This window comes from Camelina sativa, chromosome 6 (genome assembly GCF_000633955.1).
Source record: "Camelina sativa cultivar DH55 chromosome 6, Cs, whole genome shotgun sequence".
In the NCBI taxonomy this organism is placed as follows: Eukaryota; Viridiplantae; Streptophyta; class Magnoliopsida; order Brassicales; family Brassicaceae; genus Camelina; species Camelina sativa.
In genome coordinates this window covers 16101319-16117352 of record NC_025690.1, presented here as the reverse complement: position 1 = coordinate 16117352, position 16034 = coordinate 16101319, and the positions used below count along the sequence as shown (strand labels likewise).

Sequence of the window (16034 nt, the reverse complement as noted above, 5' to 3'; positions counted from 1 at the left end):
ACTATTATTATAATATTTTTATTAAAAAGTTTTGGACCTGTTTGACTGACAATTTTTAGACTTTTGTACGTCAAAAACACTAGCCCCCATGGCCAATATAATAATAGCATGGCTTGGCTTGGCTTTGGCATGTATGGCAGTGAACCCTATAAGAAACCATCTACGCTTTTTACGATCTTGTTTTTCCCCTTTTTCACTTCCAACTACTCTTTTTAGTTTTTTTTTTTTTTTTTAATAATTCTCTTCGGAACACAAACACACACAGCTCAATATGAAAGTATCTCAGCGTAAAAAGCTGAATGTCTTTCTCCAAGTTCATATCCCAAAAAGTCTTTTCTGCCCTTTTAGTGTTGTTTCGCTAATTGCCTGCCTAATTCGGTTGCTCACCTCCTACCCCACTGTATTTTTCATGATAATTGCTGAGAAATCTTCACAAATATCAGATGTACATATATATTTTTAAAGAAAAACTAGGTTAAATCCGCGCTACGCTGCGGGTAGTTTTTATATATATTTTTATTTTATATATATATATATGTTTAAAATTTTAAATGATTTTTCTTTTATCTTTTATTAATTTTTTAAAAAAGTTTGATGTGTTTGATTATAGTATGATGTATGATACAACGTAGTTTTTTTTTTGCCCCAAAAGTACAACATACAGTAGTTCTATTGTTATTATTTCTTTAATACTCTTATATGTTCAATTTAAATGATACTAATACTCATTATGAGAGTTTTTAATCATTTAACTAGTTATGTAAGTTAATTAGTGGAGTGGAAAGTTAAAGGGTCTACTTTACACTTGTTTCTATATTTGTATGATAGCATTCATTCATTACCGGAGAAGTATTTGCACATAAAAAACTTTCTATTTGTATCCTACCATTTGTATACTTACGATGAATCGATACCTCTCTTTGTCTTTATATAGTGGAAGAAGACAATGTAAATTACATTATTGTACTGTATATGTTTTTTACTTAGCAAGCAGCATATAAACAATTCTAATATTACATCATAGCCCAAAGAAGTCTTTTGTGTAAGAGTTACCGTTTTCTAAGCCCATTAAGGCCCATGAAATGGTTTCTGATAAACAAAGTCCTCTTCCTCTATCCCCCCCCCTCTTATCCATTCGACTACAGCAAAACCGACCTTTGTTGCAGAGAGAATCACACTCTAATGGCGATTCCAGTGTCCATGGCAATGGCGACGACACCTACAGATTCCGTTAGCAGAGTTTGGAGCATGTCATCTCTCAAATCAGCTCTTCCGTCTCCGTCATCATTCCGGTTACCTACATCCTCTTCTCGCCGTCCGGTCACTCTCCGTCTCCCCATCTCTTCTCCTTCACTCCCTTCGTTCTCCGGTCTCTCTCCGGTCAACCCTCTCCTCTCAATTGGACTTCCAGGTAAACATTTCAACTTTCACATAAACATAATTTCAATTTCGGCTCAATTGAATCGTTAGGGTTTGTTTTGGGAATTTCGCAACGCAGATTGGAAGAGTTTTGAGAATGGATTCAAAATTGTTGATGGTGGTGGTCGTGTTTACGCGATGAGACACGGACGACGTGTTCCGAAGCTGAACAGACCACCGGACCAGCGTAAAGCTCTTCTGAGAGGACTCACGACTCAGCTTCTTAAGCATGGGAGAATCAAGACGACTCGAGCTAGAGCCAGTGCCATGAGGAAGTTCGTTGACAAGATGATTACATTGGCTAAAGACGGTTCGTTGCACAAGAGAAGACAAGCTTTGGGTTATATCTATGAGAAGCAGATCGTTCATGCTCTCTTTGCTGAGGTTCCTGATAGATATGGTGAGAGGAATGGAGGATACACGAGGATCATCAGAACTCTTCCAAGGAGAGGTGATAATGCTCCAATGGCGTACATTGAGCTTGTCTAAGGTCAATAGTATCTCTGTTTCTTTAAATTGTTCATCTTTTGCTATGTAATATCTAAGAAACAGTTGTTGATGCAGATATGAGATCATTTTGTTTTTTTGTTTTGTGAGATTCAATTTGGTGAAAATGCTTTCTTTAGAGTTGAGACGATGAGCATATAAATGAATGCTTTTGTTCTTTCTCTCGTTCTGGTAAAGATCTTTGTAGTTTCTATTCTCTAAGAAATTTCATATGAAGAATCAGGAATATTCAGATGGAGATGAACTTAGGATCGAGAGATATTCAGATCCAGTTGGGAAAATACAATGTATGACATAAAAAGCAATCCTTTTACAGTACCTATATGTTTACCAAAAGACGAATTCAAGCTATACAACTTAGTGCTCGTTTTACATTCTTGGTTCTACACTTTCATAGAAGGGAAGTCCATAGTGATTTTACAGCTTGACTATGTGTGTCTTGGACCTTTTAGCTGGCAATGTACCTGAGAGAAGCTCAATATCACCAACTTGTTTCTCTGTATACAACTACTGTCTTTCTTATCTCCTGCTTGAAGACCGTTGCCATTTTCGATCATAATATAGAGACTAATAACTGTGAAATTGAGCTGAACATCAACCGGTAAAGATATACGACGACTTGTAAGGTGACTCGTGGCTGATTTAGATCTGCGTTATAGGGATTTTGGGTTTGTAAACCTCCAATACCAAGATTATCGCAATGACGAAGGCGAGGATTAGAATGGTCAAGACGATACACCAAGCTGTGCAGCAATCGCAACGTTTGGATGATTTACGCATACGCCTGGCCATGACAACAAACTATAAAATATATGTGTGGATCTTTATTTCTTGTATTATTTGGAGAGCTTCAAGCCACACTTGTTGGAAATATAGATGGATCTAGCTAAAGTAAAGAAGATAGTGCTTTAAATGCGACTTGAGCTGCCAACTACTTCCTTACAAACTGCCTACATTATATGATTGTAGTAATTAAGAATCATCTGATTTTTGATATCCTTTACCTGACTTTTTCTTTATATAACTTTAAAATTTTGAAAAAGATAGCTACATGTATACGTTGACACCATTGACTAAAACGTAGTACTAATTTTGCTGAATCAATTATAAGATCTCAACAAGAATTTTAAAAATAAAATAAAAAAGCAAAAGCAACGCAAATCTCTATTGATTAAAAGCAAATAATACATACATAATAATAGTGTACCAAATTCAAAATACCCAAAAATAAAATAAAGACAAAACAAGAAGACTAAAAGTGTAGTAGTTTTGTAGATCTACAAGATCTGTTGTTTAATTATAACTTAGTTGAATATTTACAGTTCTGACTCGTGACATTACGATCCGAAACAGAGACGATGAGATCACACGAAGACGACGACTGAACCTTAATCTTGAAGATTTTGAGAACGCTTACTTTACCAGAGACTTTAACAAACGTGTTGAGCGGTATGACGCCAGCCATGACATCAGACAAAAGCTCCGACTCAGATAACAACCGATCCGCCATTAGCGTCAGCGTCAGATTCAAAATATGCGTTTTCCGCGGCGCGATTCGGTCCGCCGGGAGTGGAGCTTCTCCGATCAGCTGGCCTCTGTAGTTAAGCAGCGCCGAGGACGAATCGTAGCTGAACCCGACTCGGTTAGGATTTTTAAGCGAGAGATCGACGTTTAGCGTTAGGTTTAGGAAGACTTTGAGGAGGAGTGGGTTGACGGAAGCTCGGAGACGTTCGACGGAGATGGAATCCATGGTTGTGACTGGGCGTTTTGGTTTGAAGAGAGTGAAAGCTAAGATGATTATGATTATAACGATGAGGAGGAAGAGGAGGATACTGAAACAGACGCAGATTTTGCAGTTGCGTTTCCGCCGCGATTTATTTTTACCGGATTGCGTTTCCATGGAAGAAGCGGTTGGTTTGGGAGGTGGTAACATGGCAGCTGCTGGCTTCTCTTCCTTTTTATCATCGGGTTTGATTGAAACAGAACCACCACTCATACTTGTTTCTTCGTCTTCGTCTTCTCTGTTACGCTTTTTTTTCGTCAGAGGTTTTTATTTTCCTTAAATGTGAGACCCTTTTTTTTCTGTAACTAATTTTTATGACACGACTCATATAAATAACACATCCGTTTTTTTTTTTTTTTAATAAAAATATTTTCGATTAAAAATATATTTCTAAATTTGCCACGATTTTTAATGGGAGTATTTCTAAATTCTAAAGTATTTTTAAGGCCTTTTTTGGCAGTGAATAGACTAAATGCCATGAAATAATCAGAATTAAGAAGGTTCCAATTACTTAAAACGTTTAAACATAATTGATGAAAATATATAGAGATTTGATTATTCATAAGTTGGGAAGAAATTACATTTTTATAAGATACTTCTTTTTTTTGTTGGTGTGTATAACTTGCTTCAAAGTTTTAGAATTTGGTAAAATTTTAGGCTCCAAATTCTATTTGTTATACCATTCTAAATTCATAAAAAAAAACTTCTTAAAAAAACATAGGATAATTGTTTATTTGGGCCAAATCTTTCAAATAAAAGTATTTTTATTCATGTTCTCAAAATGAGGCATTTTTTGGTGAGGCTAAATGACGAAACTAACCAAAAAATGTTTTTCGATTAGTTAGCATTGGATCCGCCTAGTGATTCAAGGTGATACTAGATCGATTCATTGCATTTGGTCCAATTCTATGGAAGTGAATGTTATCTACCTTTAATTTGGATGTATTGATTTGGATAATAAATAGTTGATGTTGAGCCAAAAATAAAATTGACAAAACTAACCCAAGTGAAAGAGATGTGAGATAATTGTTCCGACGTTTACGTTACTGCCTCCACCATCTCTGATATTTTTATTCTTCACTTCGATTGATGAAAACTAAACCCTAAAGAAACTGGTATTTGGTGAATCTAAGGAGAAAATATTAAAAGATTTTTTTGAATATTTCTCCAGTCAAAGTTTCAGATTGCTTAATTTGTTTATGTTTCTCATCGCCGTCTACCGTGTTTTATAGTCCTGGGCAAAATACCCGAACCCAAAAATCTTTGGATTAATTTCGTCATTTAGCCTGACCAAAAAATACTTCTTTCACTTGGGTTAGTTTCGTTATTTAGCCTCACAAAAAAATGCATCGTTTTGAGAACATGGATAAAAATACCTTATTTGAAAGATTTGGCCTACAAAACGTCCAAATCAACAATTATCCCATATATACTATTACTTATAGGCTCTCTATGCAATTTCAGTTACTTATAAAATATGAATTGTAAAAATAATAAAACAATAGTTGAATACTAAGTAATGAAGTAATTGTTAATCACAAACAAAAGCTAATGTATTTATAGTAAGTTTTAAGTATTTTTTTCAACTAAAACTTAGAATTTGGATTAACAAGGAATAAAGTTTAAACACGGACAAAATATACAGTCAACCATATTAATTGCCATTTAAACAGCGTAAGACCGTTTACACTCCACGTATAACAGCTATTCTTAAAAAAAAATTGGTTGTTGGTTGAACTTTTATTAAACAAAATTTGTATTGATTGACCATATATATTTATCTCGTTTCAAAGAATTGCATTTGCATTTATTATTTCAGCTATGTGGAGGTGGGAAAGAAGGGAGATTAATGATAGTAAAATAATAAGGTGAGGTTACAGGTTGAAATCACTAATACATCACATCACATGGCTTTGTAACAGAGAGAGAGAGAGTAGAGACCATGCTTAATGCGTTACCCGTCGCTTTTGCCTAATATCGTGTGGGTTTATTACGTAAACAAACTCAATGATATAAGTCACCGTGTCATTTTCTGGGTCCATTTCTTCGTTTACACGAGACTGACTTTTGTGAGTTTGGCCCGCGTTTAATCTGGCTCGCTTATTATAATAATCATGTCTTTATTATTTGTTTTATTTATCGAGTTCTTTTAGTAATAAGTGAACTTGTGTCGTCTCACGTCTGTTAATTTTTTAAATCACATGTTTGAAAATTTTGCTGAAAAATTGGCTTGACTTTTCGTACGTGTACATTGTTTCAAAAGATTGACCATATTTATATTGTTTCAAAGATCTATTTGCATTAATTAGTTCAGCTTGAGGTGTGGGAACTGGGAAGAAGGGAGTTGATAAAAATAATAAGGTGAGTCTCATGATTTGACTTTTTTTGCAGTGAATTTGCGACGTCTGTTTTATTTTTATAATCACATGATTCAAAAGTTAAGTGTCTAAAATGTTCCAAAATTTTGAATAGATTTTTCGATAATTTTCTAAAATATAGAAAAGTGAAAAAAATTTCGACCCAAGCTTATGATAGTGTTATGCATGAGTATTTGAATTGCTTTCTCAACAACTGTATTTGGAGGATAACCATTCTTAAGATCAATAATATTCATCTTTGGAAGGAAAAAGTAAAAAGTGAAATAAATGGATTGTCCTTCTCTAAGGTTATATTGGGCCTTAATACGCCCATAAAAGCTAATTTCTTCCAACTTTGTTTTGTTTGACTTTAAAACGCTACGTTTTAATATATTCAATTTTTTTAATTTAACTTTTTTTGTCTTCGATCTACGCGAAAATAATTCAGATTGGTTCGATTTCGTCTGGTTCATGCTCGAAATTGAGATTTTTGAAACAAAGAAGAAGAGCTTTGAAACATTGAATCCCAAATCTGAATCTTCAAAACTTGCTTACGTCACACTCCCATGTAGTAGCCGTCACTTCTCGTCTTCCTCCTGGAGATACCCAACTCTCGCTTCTTCTTCATCTCTTCTCCTCCCCTAAAGCTTAGGGTTTCTTTCTTCTTAACTGCTCTTGCCTTGTCTTCCTCATCATTCTAGGGTTTCCCAAAAAAAAAAAAAAATCGGAACCTGCTGTAAAAATATTAGGGCTTTGAAGGAAGTGGAGGAAGTAGATGGAAGGAAGAAGGATTACAGCAAGCCCTAGACCTTGTAGTGGAAGAAGAGTTGTGGCTAAGAAAAGGTCTCGACCCGATGGGTTCGTCAACAGCGTCAAGAAGCTTCAACGTAGAGAAATCTCATCTCGCAAGGATCGAGCTTTCTCTATTAGTACTGCCCAGGAAAGATTTCGCAACATGCGTCTCGTGGTATGTTCTGAATTTTCAATCTTTGGGATTTTGCCCTAATTTCTCTGATTCTGGAGAATCTCCCTCCCAAACCCTAGAAATATGCTTGGTTTGCTCATTGTTTACTTAAATTCTCTTAATTGACATTGATTAATTTACTAATTAAGCTGTTCTCTTGCTAAATTAATTTTGATTTTTGATTTTTCAGGAGCAATATGATACACACGATCCAAAGGGACACTGTTTAGTTGCGTTACCGTTTTTGATGAAAAGAACAAAAGTTATCGAGATTGTTGCTGCAAGGGACATTGTCTTTGCCCTTGCCCATTCTGGTGTCTGCGCTGCTTTCAGTAGAGGTAATAATTTGCGTAACTTTGAGTACGCTTACTTCATTCAGCTTTGTGTCTTTGTAAGTTTAGTTGTTTAACCTTTTGGATTGTTAATTTTCATTTGCAGAGACGAACAAAAGAATATGCTTTTTGAATGTTAGTCCAGATGAAGTCATCAGGAGCTTGTTCTACAACAAGAACAATGATTCTCTCATCACAGTTTCGGTTTATGCTTCAGACAATTTCAGCTCTTTGAAATGCAGATCCACTAGAATTGAGTATGTTGTCTTCCATTGTGAGTCAAATCTATTGTTCTTTCTGGGTTATTCAAACTTATGTGTGTTTCTGGTTATTTTCAACTATTAGGTATATTCTGAGAGGTCAGCCCGATGCAGGGTTTGCCCTTTTTGAGTCTGAATCATTAAAGTGGCCTGGTTTTGTTGAGTTTGATGATGTCAATGGAAAGGTGCTGACTTATTCTGCGCAGGACAGGTTCTTTTCTGGTCTGAACAACCTATATTTTGTGACTACAAGTTTCATCCTCTGATCCCGATAGCTGTTTCATGCAGTGTGTACAAGGTTTTTGATCTGAAAAACTATACCATGCTATATTCGATATCAGATAAAAATGTCCAGGAAATTAAGATCAGGTAACTTTCCTCCATCTGTTTTATGTTTGCAAATATTGAGCAAGCTGATTGCGTTACTGTTCTGTCCACTAGTTTGGATTGAAAGACTTGTAACTTCTCTAACTGTACTGCCCATTTGTTTCCCTGCATCAGTCCAGGGATAATGTTATTGATCTTCAAGAGAGCTATCAGTCATGTTCCTCTGAAGATTCTGTCAATAGAAGATGGCACAGTTCTCAAGTCCTTCAATCATTTGCTTCACCGAAACAAGAAAGTTGATTTCATTGAACAATTTAATGAGAAACTACTTGTTAAGCAAGAGAATGAGAATCTTCAAATTCTTGACGTGAGTTGATTTTTGTCTGATTCAATCAAATCTTAAGCTTTTGTTTTACATTTTTTTTATACTAAAGATTGGTTTCTGATTTGCAAACTCAGGTAAGAAATGCTGAGCTAATGGAAGTTAGTAGAGCTGAGTTCATGACACCGTCTGCATTCATATTTCTGTATGAGAACCAGTTGTTTCTGACATTCAGGAATCGAAACGTTTCTGTTTGGAATTTTCGCGGAGAGCTCGTGACTTCCTTTGAAGACCATCTTCTATGGCATCCAGACTGTAACACAAATAATATCTACATAACAAGTGATCAAGATCTGATCATCTCGTACTGCAAAGCAGATACCGAAGATCAGTGGATAGAAGGAAATGGTAAGTAGAATAAACTCATCAAGATATATAACCCTATATAATCTAACAAATTCCATTGATGGAGATTGTTTAATGGTGTTTTTTTGGGATGGTGCAGCGGGATCAATCAATATTAGCAATATATTGACTGGGAAATGCTTAGCTAAAATAACACCAAGCAGTGGACCTCCGAAAGAGGATGAGAGCAGTAGCAGTTGCGCGGGGAAGAACTCAAAGCAAAGAAGAAATGCGGTAGCTGAAGCTTTAGAAGACATAACCGCTCTTTTCTATGACGAGGAACGCAATGAGATATACACAGGAAACAGACACGGCCTTGTTCATGTGTGGTCCAATTGATTTCACTTCACGTCATCATCGATAGCTGCTACGTCTACGACTACTGTATTATTTGGTTTCCTTCAATTGTGTGTAGCGATCAATCTTTTTAACTTAGTGTCTTTGAGCAGCTACTTGTGTTGTAAACCATTTGTGGGCAAGTGTGTGTGTCAGAATACCAATCGTGTACACTAATACCATTGTACGTAACATTTGGGTTTGACAATTCTATAAAAGACCCTTTATTTCACCTCGCTCGAAGGTCTCACTTTAACTCTCAAAGTTGACATTTTCAGAATGCTGAGCATCAAATTTGTATGATTACACAAGAATAAACGATCTTTAAGTAATCATTTCATTGCTACCACACCATTGTGTTTTACATTTACTTGAGAAAACAAGCATTACCAGTTTCTTCTGCAAGACTACAGATCTCTAATCCAAACATAGGAAGACACTGATGTGTCGGAAACCAACATAAAACAAATGTTTAACATTCACCAAGACGATGACAACAGATTCACAAATGAACATGTGAGTGTTTCACTTCAGAACTGAGACTTGTCAAGGCTGTCGAAATATGGGTGATCAAGTGCTGTTTTTGCTGAGATTCTTTCGGCTGGATTGTACTTGAGCAATTTCTGCATTTGTTCAAACATAAAGCTCAATCAGAAAGAATGAATAAAGCAGTGTTCAGCTTAGGCATAAGAAGAAGAGGAGATGAGGAGCTTAGAGCTGCTCTGCAACAACAATATTCATATGCTATGGTCATCAGGCAGTGGATTACCGTGAGAAGATCAACTCCATGAGGTGAAAGAGAAGGAACAGCAAGAGTTAAGTCTTGCGGCTCCCACTTAGGGTAAACATGCCAGTCACGGAGAGTGGAAACACCAGGCCATTGCTGCTCAGTTGGTGTTCCTAGCAACCTCCATGAACCAAACAAGGAACCATTAACAAGATCATAGTTTTTCTATTCAAGAATACTGAATCCTTAAATCCACTGAACTATGATCAATGAAACCTGAACTATATAGAATCAACCGTTTTTCAATTGGTAAGCTAGCTATATCATCATTCAATGATGCATTTCACACTGACACTGGACAAAACCAAAATAGCCAATTGAAGGTAAACTCAAAATACCTGAAGATATGAAGCAACTGCTGAAACTCAGAATCACCAGGGAAGAGAGCTTGCCTCCTAACCATCTCAGCTAATACAAATTCAAAGATAGCAAAAAAACAAACATAAATACAAAAATCACAACGCAGAGAGACGAATTCAGAGAACAGCAAAAAAACATCATCAGTGAGACTAACCAAAGATACAACCAACAGACCACATGTCAACAGCAGTTGAATAATGAGTGGATCCAAGAAGAACTTCAGGAGCTCTATACCAAAGAGTAACAATCTCATGCGTATACGACTTAAGAGGAACAGTAAAAGCACGACCAAGACCCAAATCAGCAATCTTAAGAAGCTCTTTATCTTTCACAAGAAGAAGATTCTGCGGTTTCAAATCACGGTGAAGCACACCGTGGCTATGACAATGCGCGACTCCTTTACAAAGCTGAAACATCAACTTCTGAATCAGAAAAGGCTCAAGCGGCTTAGGATTAGGTCCTTTCCGATACGAATCGATGAATTTCTTAAGATCAGTGTCGAGATACTCGAAAACGAGATAGAGGTTGGATTTGGGGGGTTGGGATTTGGTTGAAGGAGGCTGATGAACGTGTTCGACGCAGAGCAATCGAACAACGTAGATCGATGTAGATAACATCTGGAGAAGCGAGATCTCACGAAGCGCGGTTGGTGGGATACCTTCTTCGTCCATCTCGAGACGAGTCTTCTTCAGAGCTACGAGCTTACCAGTTCCTTTCTCCATCGCTTTGTAGACTTTGCCGTATGTTCCTTCTCCGACCTTCTCTAGCTTCTCGTACTTCTCCATTTTTTTTTTGAATTTGAATTTGAAAAATTTGAACTGTGACGGTTTCTGGATTTTGTGATGATGAACCCTATTATTTTTGATCTGATTAATGAAGATGATGATGGATTGTGACACGTCACTCTGTATTTTCCCGCTCCTTCGGATTTTGAATTCGTTCGTAACAACTAATTGACCTAAAGTTGTGATTTATTTATCTTTTGGGGGAAAAAGTGTAATAATGTTACTTTTATTTATCAGTATTCGATTTGAGTACTCCAATTTATTTACTATTACACTTTTGTCCCCCAAAATTTAGACTTATCTGATCAATGGTTTTGGAGGAGGAAACTTGTAAAGAAAAAGATACGAAGAGGATGAAGAATTAGCACTGAAACAATAACAGATGCAGAGATATAAAATGAAATTAAAATGTGATTTTAAAACTTTCAAAATGTACAAAACATCTGTTTGATAAGCTAATATTCTATTCTCCACCATCAATTTCTTTGGCATCTTCATCAATTTCAACAACTTCATCATTCTTGTTGTCACCTGCTACAACATCAGGCACAACAATTTCCATACCTTTCTTTACTCTCTCTATCTCCTTCTCTTTCTCTTCCAATTTCTCTTGCAATATTATCACCTGAGAGATTCATTAAAGTCCCATTTCCGACAAAAAACCATAATCAATCTCCCGTATTAAGAAAAAACTCGTAATAGGATAAAGACAGAGGATAAATTACCGTTTCGTTTGATCTCTCAACATCGTTTGTTAATTCATCCATGTGTTTGAACAGTCCTGCAATCCACAAAAACCTCAATTCGAAATTCTATCTGTAGAAGAATCTTTTGCTAAATCTAACATCAACATATGACTTTACCTTCAAATTGACTTCTAAGCTCTGCGTTTTGAGACTTCTGCAGTGTAAGCTTCATTGCTAGTTCATGAATCTGTAAATACAACATGAACATAGGGAAATATCAATTGTCTTACCCTTTTCAGGAAATCATGTTTTATAGATGAAGACGACTGACTATTGCTTCTATAATCCGAACAATTCCAGAGTAAAGACTGAGAGTAGAACAAGCTTATACCTTTCCTTCAGCAGCTTGGTGCCCAATCTCCTCGTTTTCCTCTTGCAGGGTTTTGCATTTTGCCATAAGCATTTTTCCCATCTTGCCTTGAGTAGTAAAAGCAAGTGCTGCATTCTCATCCTGGAGTTCCTTTATCTTCTTGTCTTTTTCCCCAACTAGATTCTGCATTAACCAGATATTTGAGGTCAAGCTTCATTTACTCATTCTTCATTTCAAGTTTGCAACAATTATAAGAAAAAATGTTAGGAGATTTCATCCGCAACTGTACTCGTGACCTAAGAGAAAGTCAAACAAACTTATTTTATACCAGTATTCTCTAAATGAAGACAGCATCAGGTATAAGTTATTAAGTAATCTTGTTTCAGGCCATTCATAACTCAAGAAGAATTTAGTCTAGTAGCAACAAGTTTGGATTATCTAAAAATATATTACCACAATTACATACTTATGATAGGGTAGTCTAACGCCAAATAGAAAAAGAGTAGGTGCTAACCTTCAGGCGTGAAAATTCTTCATGAATTGCTGGATCCAGCAACAACCTCCTCGCCTACAAAGTTAAGTCAATAATATTTTAAGTACACTCCTATCTGATCATTTAGAGCTGCTAGATGACTAATGTGATTTGACATTATAGCCATATATCTCAGACTAGGAATAGGATTACAAGGAACATCAGGCATATCATCATATTCAGACCAGAGAAAGTACAGGACAAGGAGATTTTTTCCTCTACATGAATCAAGGTCGAGGATGAAAAATTTCAAAGGAACACTATGACATAAAAAGAAGAGGCCTATACCTAGAAGTTAAAGTTTCTTCAACAACTAATTTTCATGGTTTACTTTGTTGCCATAATTATGTAACTTATTTCAGAATGAAAACATGTGGAGAGGCGTACCTGCATTGACGCTGGCTTGAGTTGAGATTTCAAATCGCGTATAGCTGACTAAAATTACAAATCAAAGAAGACATTTTTTATGTAATGTTCAAGAAAACATATGAAAGGCAACGAGGATATCATTTAGGCGATGAGTTCTTAGAGAAATACCTTCAACTCTGCCATTTCCTGTTCCCGTTTTGCATATTGTACAATGCAAGAAGCTTCTTTTCTTTTTGCAATTTCTAACTGAAAAGAGAAATAACCCATCAAACCATATATGAAAAATCCAAGACCTTCATATTGATAAATACACAACCTATTACTCAAATGCCAACCTGTTCTTTCCAAGATCTCTCAGACGATTTTAGGTTTTGAATATAGTCAATCAGAAATCTAGGTTCTGAAGTCAAACAGAATCATTTTGAGTAATCAATAATTAGCATTACATAAACAAATACGCAAACCAACATTGTAATGGAGAGGCTAACCAGGAGATTTTCCAGCAGGAACAAAGGACTCGTTCTGAAACGCTGATTTCCACTTCTGAATCTCTGTCTTGGCTGATTCAAGCTCATTCTAACAAAAAACATATAGTTAGATACATAAAAAAAAAGATGCAATTGTAAACAGCAGCAATAGTATAAAGTGAAATAGAGAAGAGAATAGTAACAATACTTGACATGAAGCAAGATCATCTTTACAATTCTGAAGACTGGCAAAGAGAAGAGGATAGAACAAGGTTAGGACTATACATAAAAAATTCATAAGCTTTGCACACAAAGATTTGAAGGAAAAAAAACCTCTCTCGGAGTGACAAAATCATCCCAGTAGCAACACCAGGTGCAGCTTCCTCCACTTTAGTTCGACCCTAAATAGCGATAATTTCAACATTGATCAAGCAGATGAGCAAAAACTGAACTTCTGATAAATGTAAAAAATTTGAAAAAAAGCCGACCTTTTTTGATCCGAAGATATCATCTTCATCGTCTTCAAGATCACCGAAGCTTCTTTTATTACCTGAATGATACAGATAGAAAACAATGAGAAAAACCTCAACTCCAATCTAACCACAAAAAAAAAAAAATCGTGAGGAATCAATTAATGTGGAGACCGACCTGAAGCCCTGGAGGCATTTGCAGCAGCGGAATAATCTCCTCCAAAATCGTCGTCTTGTAAGGAAAACTCCATTGTAAGCACAGAAATTTCAACGGGGATTTTCGCTGGTGGAGTGAACGGAGAGNAAAAATCCAAGACCTTCATATTGATAAATACACAACCTATTACTCAAATGCCAACCTGTTCTTTCCAAGATCTCTCAGACGATTTTAGGTTTTGAATATAGTCAATCAGAAATCTAGGTTCTGAAGTCAAACAGAATCATTTTGAGTAATCAATAATTAGCATTACATAAACAAATACGCAAACCAACATTGTAATGGAGAGGCTAACCAGGAGATTTTCCAGCAGGAACAAAGGACTCGTTCTGAAACGCTGATTTCCACTTCTGAATCTCTGTCTTGGCTGATTCAAGCTCATTCTAACAAAAAACATATAGTTAGATACATAAAAAAAAAGATGCAATTGTAAACAGCAGCAATAGTATAAAGTGAAATAGAGAAGAGAATAGTAACAATACTTGACATGAAGCAAGATCATCTTTACAATTCTGAAGACTGGCAAAGAGAAGAGGATAGAACAAGGTTAGGACTATACATAAAAAATTCATAAGCTTTGCACACAAAGATTTGAAGGAAAAAAAACCTCTCTCGGAGTGACAAAATCATCCCAGTAGCAACACCAGGTGCAGCTTCCTCCACTTTAGTTCGACCCTAAATAGCGATAATTTCAACATTGATCAAGCAGATGAGCAAAAACTGAACTTCTGATAAATGTAAAAAATTTGAAAAAAAGCCGACCTTTTTTGATCCGAAGATATCATCTTCATCGTCTTCAAGATCACCGAAGCTTCTTTTATTACCTGAATGATACAGATAGAAAACAATGAGAAAAACCTCAACTCCAATCTAACCACAAAAAAAAAAAAATCGTGAGGAATCAATTAATGTGGAGACCGACCTGAAGCCCTGGAGGCATTTGCAGCAGCGGAATAATCTCCTCCAAAATCGTCGTCTTGTAAGGAAAACTCCATTGTAAGCACAGAAATTTCAACGGGGATTTTCGCTGGTGGAGTGAACGGAGAGTGTGACGAGAGCGACGGCAATTGAGAATTTAGGGTTTTAGATTTGGGGAAAAAGTGGAGAACGTGGTCAACCCGGGCCACGTTCTGGATCCGCGGTTTTTTTTCTTTTCACTGGAATAATTATATTTAATGAAATAAAAGCCATATTATGTTTTTTGAACAAACTCATTATTATTTATTATTTTTTTGTTTGTCTTATGAACAAATTCATTATTTACAAGGTGAAAAATAAAGATTTGGTTATCGGCACATTATTTACTAGGTAAATGTCTACATTTTTTCTTCTTTTATTTTGGGGTGATGGTTTGAGTTTTGTAACATTTAGAGTGTGGTTAATGAGTCGTTTGTGTTGCCTATACAGAGATTTTACTCGTTTTGAATATGTTGATAAAGTCATCCAAACTACAATGTTATAAGAGCAGAAGATAACATCAGGCATATCATATACCATTCACCAAATTGTCAAATATTGACTGTGTATATAAGTAACATGCAACACAAAATGAGTAATGAAAGATGTAGCTTTAGGAACGACACAGCAACCAGAGAGAGTCAGAGAGATGGCCAAAACAATGTCAAGCTGTTCTATCAAGGAAAGACACTAATTAAACAAACCCAGTTCTCATGTTTTCTCTTATCAGAAGATATGGAAGATCATGTTGAGGGGAACAAACTGATGTTTGATCAAGAAAACTTGACCTTGACTTTACATTTTGACGAAGCTCTAGGAAGCATTAGGAGACGCATCATGATCATCAGCTTTAAGTCATTTCTGCTTGCCTGACTATGAAGTTCCAACAGCTCAAGACGCGGCAATTTCTCCAATACATGCTTTATTTGCACCATCTCTCCGATATCTCCCTTGAACTTTGTTATCTTTAGAACCTTAATATGGCATGACGATAGGAAATAATAGCCATCCAAGCATTTGCA

At 36.0% G+C, this 16034-nt stretch overlaps 6 protein-coding genes across 7 annotated transcripts in view; 2 read left to right on the top strand and 4 right to left on the bottom strand.

The window, feature by feature from the left end:
- LOC104791692 (50S ribosomal protein L17, chloroplastic-like) lies at positions 1104-2088 on the top strand. Its single transcript, XM_010517636.2, has 2 exons — positions 1104-1411; positions 1499-2088. Exons 1-2 carry the CDS (start codon positions 1183-1185, stop codon positions 1906-1908), a joined length of 639 nt encoding a protein of 212 aa, XP_010515938.1. The 5' UTR covers positions 1104-1182; the 3' UTR covers positions 1909-2088.
- On the bottom strand, positions 3199-4029 carry LOC104791691. The gene has a single exon (XM_010517635.1). It carries the CDS (start codon positions 3920-3922, stop codon positions 3224-3226), a length of 699 nt encoding a protein of 232 aa, XP_010515937.1. The 5' UTR covers positions 3923-4029; the 3' UTR covers positions 3199-3223.
- On the top strand, positions 6495-9248 carry LOC104791690. The gene is made up of 8 exons (XM_010517634.2): positions 6495-7033; positions 7221-7368; positions 7469-7619; positions 7708-7833; positions 7911-7991; positions 8124-8316; positions 8409-8679; positions 8777-9248. The coding sequence occupies exons 1-8, from the start codon at positions 6842-6844 to the stop codon at positions 9013-9015; spliced, it is 1401 nt and encodes a 466-aa protein (XP_010515936.1). The 5' UTR covers positions 6495-6841; the 3' UTR covers positions 9016-9248.
- Positions 9329-11066, bottom strand: LOC104791689 (cyclin-dependent kinase B1-1-like). The gene is made up of 4 exons (XM_010517633.2): positions 10314-11066; positions 10138-10207; positions 9782-9920; positions 9329-9635 (listed from the first exon to the last, which is right to left on the bottom strand). Exons 1-4 carry the CDS (start codon positions 10942-10944, stop codon positions 9543-9545), a joined length of 933 nt encoding a protein of 310 aa, XP_010515935.1. The 5' UTR covers positions 10945-11066; the 3' UTR covers positions 9329-9542.
- Positions 11306-15206, bottom strand: LOC104791688 (FKBP12-interacting protein of 37 kDa). Of its 2 annotated transcripts, XM_010517631.1 has the most exons (14): positions 15078-15206; positions 14017-14116; positions 13857-13918; positions 13702-13769; positions 13577-13613; positions 13390-13477; positions 13237-13301; positions 13070-13147; positions 12920-12967; positions 12515-12568; positions 12022-12183; positions 11808-11877; positions 11670-11725; positions 11306-11569 (listed from the first exon to the last, which is right to left on the bottom strand). In XM_010517631.1, the coding sequence occupies exons 2-14, from the start codon at positions 14087-14089 to the stop codon at positions 11408-11410; spliced, it is 1023 nt and encodes a 340-aa protein (XP_010515933.1). In that variant the 5' UTR covers positions 14090-14116; positions 15078-15206; the 3' UTR covers positions 11306-11407. The 2 variants fall into 2 exon arrangements, with proteins under 2 accessions (XP_010515933.1, XP_010515934.1); XM_010517632.1 differs by lacking the exons at positions 13237-13301; positions 13390-13477; positions 13577-13613; ... (1 more) ...; positions 13857-13918; positions 14017-14116 and adding exons at positions 14198-14262; positions 14351-14438; positions 14538-14574; positions 14663-14730; positions 14818-14879 and having other exon boundaries at positions 14978-15206.
- Positions 15695-16034, bottom strand: part of LOC104699117 (F-box protein At3g62430-like) — a 3005-nt gene continuing 2665 nt past the window's right edge. The window contains exon 4 of the mRNA XM_010414461.2: positions 15695-15986. Coding sequence (XP_010412763.1) covers positions 15786-15986 — 201 coding nt within the window. The 3' untranslated portion in view covers positions 15695-15785. The remainder of the gene's footprint in view (positions 15987-16034) is intronic.